The 6,803-nt window shown below is 41.6% G+C and overlaps 1 protein-coding gene across 1 annotated transcript in view; it reads right to left on the bottom strand.

The window, feature by feature from the left end:
* Positions 1-2,677, bottom strand: part of T265_11261 (hypothetical protein) — a gene marked incomplete at both ends in the record, with an annotated part of 19,727 nt that extends 17,050 nt beyond the window's left edge. Inside the window, one exon of the mRNA XM_009177868.1 lies at positions 2,630-2,677. Within this exon, the coding sequence (XP_009176132.1) occupies positions 2,630-2,677 (48 nt within the window). The remainder of the gene's footprint in view (positions 1-2,629) is intronic.
* Positions 2,678-6,803: the final 4,126 nt, after the last annotated feature.

Here is a 6,803-nt window from a genome sequence, read left to right as displayed (position 1 = left end):
AACCGGTCGTGGGGTTTACAGAAACTCACAGCCAATTGTCCTGTCAGGATTCTATTTCTTTTCCAATAAGGACTAACTTAAGCGCTTGTTTTAAACCCTCTAGGGATTTGAGCCCACAATAATTAGAATGCAGGTAAGTGCGTTACATTGCATTCCTCAGAACGCCCTAAAATTGCTGCATCTAATCAGTCAAATATGACTCAAATATGACGATACTTTCAACGATGAACACGCCTGGAACACCACTCTTGGATGGTCCCGGTTGTGCCCATAACTTGTTGCGCCGTCAAAACTCAAATTCTGTGCATACTGAAAATTCCAAATTTATCAGGAAAAACTACCCATTATGTTGCCGAAGCGTGTCATGCTATCCAACAAACAGGGCCGCTGGGTTATCGTCCAACGAGTCCGGTAAAAAGTTATATCGTGAACTTATTAGCCTGATCAGACTTGAAGACCCAGATGTGTCCAGCATGTCAAGGGTCTGGATTTAAAGGGATCGTCGAGTATTTTTTAGCTGCTGGGCTGTCTGTTGTGTCCTTCCTTACAAGGCAGGCACTGCCAGATGAGTCCATTGGTACGACTTTCTAACCCATAACAAGCCATCTTTAGTCAGGCCTTTGAAAAGTCTGTGTCAGATGCTTACATCTTTCTTCGAGGGCATATTCTTTCACATTTTCCAGGATAAAAAACAAGTCCATGCTGTCGTTTTGCTAGGAATGAATGCAGGCAACAGAGACCAGAGTAAAGCTATATATTTGTTACTAGTATACTACTTACAGGTTCATGGCTCGAATGGATTCCTATACTCTGAAATTTCATCATTTGTTTTAAAACAGTTTGCTGCTACCTCATTCGTGGTGTGTTATCATCGAGAAATAATCGGGAGGGCGCAATTAAAGTGTGTAACAACTTAGTTTAGAAAACACTGCATTGCACGAAGCTGGGAATTCGCAGTCTTTTTTTCATTAATTATCGATAGTGCAGTGCAATTCAATCTAACCGTCCGCTGAAAATTTATTTCTAACTGTAAGTTCAAACTTACAACCGCATTAGCTGCGTGTGGATGGTGCACCTGGGTTACTAATCACGCCAAGTGAATGGCAAAAAAAAACAGAAATACGTCATATTGAGCTATTCTTAGTATGTATCATCACTGATGTTATCCATTTCTCTATCAAAACCATAATTCCTTATATTGGTTTCACAAAAGAGACCGTAAGTGTTCTAAATTAGAATACACTAGTGTTTGGCATATCTTCGTGGGTAACAACAGTGATTCATATACGTATCGTTCAGAAACACACACCAGGATTAGTACACGAGATCGGTTTGGTAGACACGATGCTTTGGGATGATCGATTTTACGTGATTCAGAACAAAAGGTTGGTTAATTCATTGTATTTGAATAACGCGAGAGATTAATGTTTCACCGACTTGTGCCAGTCATCGACGCAAAACGCTGTACGCTCATAAAGAAATAAGTTACCTGGCAAAGTAACCATAGAATACCGAACGGTAGGCTCTAGTTGCCGTCTAACGATCCTCTTTCAAAGAATCGCAGATGAGACATCTGTGTGGTTATGTTGTGAACAGCAATTGATATTTGTGTATATCCTCTTATCGACTATTTTCCCTTAGGGATATACTTGTCTGGTCTACGTGTAATTTCAGGGAATCCGACTGATGAAGTTAGGTGAAATATCATCTTGCCATCCCACGTATATTCCCACTAACCATAGTTTAAGTGTTATTTTGAGTTGATAAGTTGAATAGCAGCGTAAAAGCACCCATGCTTTTGGAGACTAAGTTGCTAATAACTTACTCAATGAATAACTTCACCTCGCAGTGTATTGCAACTTTCGTAGCTCGGTTGACGCTGATCCGCCGTTACTTTATCTGCTTGCTAAGCCTGGGACTAACGATGTCTCCTTGAATGGTAACTAGATATCAGCAGGCCACATGCCAATTTAGGCCAACAGATGAACGATCAGCATCATCTGTGCATTGCACTTAGCTATTCAAAGATGTTTCAGTCAGGCATTGCGGCTAAAGCCCCTTGGTGTGGTCACAGAAGGCGGCAATCGTTCTGTGAACATGGAATGTGTGTATGAAATCGGAATAGTTTCGTTGACCACTTTGAGAATCGAAGTAGTAACATCAGACACTCGGGTGCGCATACTGTACAACATAAAAGAGTGCCGTGCATTCCTTGAGATGAGTAGAAAAGTACGGCTTATTCGTTGATTTCGTGTTCCAAAAAGTATAGATTAGCATGCTGCTTACAGAGATGAGAAGATCTGAAAGTGACTCACGATTTGAAAATCAACCCGGAAATCTGGGTACTTGTTCCTGCAGATGGAACCCAGATACTAATCGCATCTATGCTTCCTCTTGATTAATCAAAAAGGGGGCAGCTTATATCATTCACCCTGATATTTTATTAAGGGAACACTTAGCAGTTATCATAAGACAGATCAAAGTAGTCTGTCGGAACACCAACCCCGTGCTACTGAATGGAAATACCAGGTTGGGTGCTACTCCACACATTTGTGATTGCTATTCAAATTAAAACGATGGTACAAACGTTGAAATAACTTCCTAGTCGCCTGCATAAGCAAGCACTCACCGCGTGAAGTTCAACGGTAAAACCACACGTGCAAGACCGTTGGTTCATAGCACGCGTATTCATTGTGCAAACTACCCAATCAAATGAACCCATGCAGCAACGCAACAAAAACTATGCAGCCTTTGGTTTTTGACCAATCCGGGCGTTTCTTCGGTGTGGACAATTGATTGGATGCGCGCGGTGTCGGACAACATCCAGTTCGATATGCGGGTGATTCATGTGGTAGGACGATTTGCCAACAGGGAGGAAACAGAATAACGCATGTTGAAAATAATCGGACTGCTGAATTGGGAGATGGCTAGTGTAATTTTTATTCTGAGAAAACATGCTTTCAGTATGGCTGGTTGTTTCCCTGACTGTTGATTCTTGTGTTGGGCCCAAACCAAAATAAAAACGCCACGTGTTGCTGAAATTTTCTGGAACTTATTAAAGTAACCCTCGTTAATGACCGGAAACAAACGCTGTTGAAGATGGCTGAAGTGTATTTCACATCTGATGTGAGTTTGATAACGCTCACAGCAAATACCCAGGATTTGCATGCGTTACAGAAACTAATCAACACATTAGGTACAAAACAAAATTGGTTGGGTCAGAGAAAATGCCTTCAGGAACGAAATAATATCTGTAAATAAACTTATATCGATGACGACTTTAGTCATTCTAAGGGTGAACAAAATCTTTTCCTAAGCTAAAAGCGCGCGATGCTTTTTCCGCCTAGAAAGGCTTGTCTACTGCGAGGAGGTATTTGTCAACAATGGACAACCATATTTACGTATTTTATCACGTGACTTTATTGATCACCTAAAGTAAGTTTACATAAACATACTTCTTACCTCAATCCCTCTTGCCCAATTGGGTATCCGTGCTCTTCGCTTAAAAATCAATACCATTGTTCTGAAGTCGTAGTGAATGAATCTTAAGAAGGTCAAGTTCAAATCACGTTGAAAAGTAAACTGGTAGGTGCAACAGTGCTATTCTCCGGCTGCAAAATGATGTTTCTTGTACACTGAAACTTCTTCACATGAAAATAAGGGTGAAATCAAACTTTGGAAGCTGAAATACCCCCCTCAAACGAGGAATTTGCATACATACAAACTGGTCTAACTAATGTGCTTAATAAAGCCCTGCTGGCATATACCCAACAGAACAGTTGCTTACTTTGGACTACTCAGGTAGACGTGCTTGCTTTTAGAGAGATTTCAAAATGGTGAGCAACAATTCTATTGGAATTCTGTATGCAATAAAAATTTATGTAGTAATTTGAGCGCAAACGGACCTTCCAAATTCTGGATGTTCTCTCTTCAGTCGTACCCGTTTGAACGAAAGGATTTTCAACGACCTAAAACAACTAGAACATACCATGTGCAAATTCTGCGCCCATTATAGGGACTTGTTTTCGCTTGATGGTATCGCATGTTCCCCCAAACCATAATCCGTTACGTTTGTCCACCGTGTATGACGGGCATCTGAATGCCAAGACCTTTTTATTAACTTTTTAAACGCATTAAATGTGATCCGTGGTTCTAAGTGATGGTTTGGCATTCGGTTCACCAAAACGAATGAGCTGATCCATCTATGCGAAATTGACAATGGTGCCAGCGATGTCCTTTGGGTCACAAGGACAAGGTGTATAACGTTCTTGCAAACAGGCTAAAGTTCACGAACATGACTGTACCATTATTCGATTTATTTTAAAACTAGGCCAAAATATTTTCAACTGAGATTTCGTCCTGTCCATGAAAACAGTCTGTGCTGAGAAAGCGAGAAGTACGGTACAGCTCTTCCGTCCTTATTGGAAATCATCAGCAATGCGCATCTCACTAAACTCATGGAGTGTCATTCACTGATAGGACCAAATCTGGAGTAAAAGATCACCAAGCCACCTTACATTACCATCGGTGTATAAGTAGCTCAAAATACAAGACTGTTTTACCAGGTCACAGATGGTCAATAGGTAACTACATTATTGGAATTTCATCATTGAAGAACGAGCGGCACTGTGAGGTTAATTGTGAGTTGATCCCACCGTTGATCAGCTGCTCGTGGCTTAACTGTCAAGTTGCGGGTTCGAAACTGTTTTTTGTAGAAAGTGCATTGCTAACGATTCCCAATAATCATGAGAACTCAGAAGGTAGGGAATAAAGCTTGTTTTCTGTTATTATTCCTCTTGGTTAATACGTCACAAATTTATGTTGGTGGAAATCACATGGAAAAGATCGGGTCTATATACACTTTGGTGAAATAGAAATCAAAGGAAGGCGGGTTGAATGAGGGGTGGGTCAGTGCGTCACGGAATAAAGTAAGTGATGCCAATGTCAGACAGTCTTGTGGGACCGGATGTTTCGTAGGCCAGTTCAAGTTCAGAGGTCGCACAAGTTTCTTTTGGAAGCAAAGTGGCGGATCCGGGAGCCGGATTTCAATCGCCTCATCGATCGATAGCAGTCTGGATCGTACCAGTCGTGATCGGTTCAGAGGTACCCGATATATGATGGTGAAGGCTTGCTCCTTGTCTATGACATGACCGGTTTCGGCCAAATGTGATGCAATCGCGCTTCAGCCTGGTTTCTTCCCACTATCACTCAGAGATACGGGCTTGTGTTCTAGCATTCTGTCCGATAAATGCCTTGTCGTACGACCAATGTATGATGCTCGGCAGGAGCATACAACTGAGTACACACAAAAGCTGGTGGTAGGACGTGGCAATTTGTCCTTCAAGCGGAATTTGATGGTGGGGCTAGAGTTGAATTTCAAACATAGATTAGCGGCAAAGTATGTCAGATCAACAAAGTTTCTGAGCCCTCTGGTGATTAGTTCAACAACCGAGTCACCTTTGAATGGAAGCCTCATGCATACAGGATTCGTCCTAACAGAACATTGTGTAGTTTTGGGCTTAACGGCTTCCATAGTGTTGAGTAAGAACCATTCAGGATGTCCGTTTTGGAGGAATATGCGTCCCAAGAACTTTAGATCCTCTTCTAGACAGTCGGGCGAGCATACCTTCATTGCTCTCTCAGTCAGGCATCTAATTAAGTCGCACTTTTGGTGCAAAGCAACGAAGCTATCAAAGTCAACAGGCTTTGTGTGCTTTCTGTGGACCTTGCGTTCTATGGTCCCGTCTGTCTTCTTTTTAACATTGACATCGAGGAAACTTCCCAATAAGAAAGAACCAGATGTGCAGTGCTTCTTGGCTTTTCAGCATAGACTGGTTTCACCGACAACACTCATACAACTCACACTAGCATTCAGCTACCACATGCATAACTCTCCCAACTGTGTTTTGTCAAGCAAGTTGATGGTCTTCACGGAGCAAGTCAGCTGCTACGGAACACGCCAGCAAAAAACTTCGTACGCGAAACATTTACACACATGCTTCCGTTAGTTCCTAGCAATAGACTGATCAACACGTAGAAGAGTCATTGATACTTGAGACAGAAGTTGCAGGTTTATCTTTTACGTGTACAAACCGACTGCCTCAGCCTACCCAGCATTACATCACTGAATGCTTGCATTTGATCTGTTTGATTGCGTAACAGAACTGTGAATGACGGAGTGACAAGGATAGGATATTCATTACAGGTTATCCGCAACGTTCAGGATGATTTCTTCAACAAAATGGGAAGGAAAGTTACAGCAAGAGAGATGGTTTTAATCTAATCTACCAAATACGTGCTAACGCGCACAGGTACAAAGATCTTGCCTTGAGGAACCATTCGGTGCAATTCGCTTCCAGTCTTTGGTCACTAGTTGACGCTGTGATCGTACTCATGACAGTTTAAATGAGCCTGATTGAATTATTCAGTTGCTGAAATGACGCCACGATGGTGCTTATGATATTTATGCTCGTAGGCTACAAACTTACCATTAAGTTTGTAGATGGATAGAATAAAATGGGATAAAATTTCAAACGAAACCCGATTCTCAGCAATCCCCAGACGTAGGTAACTGCCCATCAGATCTTCAGCCAAATGAATTATTTTAAAGCTGAATAGTCTCTGACGAAATACATTTATCTATGGTTCTTTGTACGTTAGCTTACTCAAGCTAACCTGAGATGTGAAAAGCTTTTGTTTAAATATGAAAATCTAGTGGGCCACTAGCCATCAGCATACATTTTGGTTGCACGAGCAGCTCTGTTTAAGTTGAAAATGGTGCTGATTCCTCAACATCTAGAAGC

The sequence above is a fragment of the Opisthorchis viverrini genome (genome assembly GCF_000715545.1).
Source record: "Opisthorchis viverrini unplaced genomic scaffold opera_v5_464, whole genome shotgun sequence".
In the NCBI taxonomy this organism is placed as follows: Eukaryota; Metazoa; Platyhelminthes; class Trematoda; order Opisthorchiida; family Opisthorchiidae; genus Opisthorchis; species Opisthorchis viverrini.
This window is presented reverse-complemented; position numbering and strand designations above follow the sequence as displayed.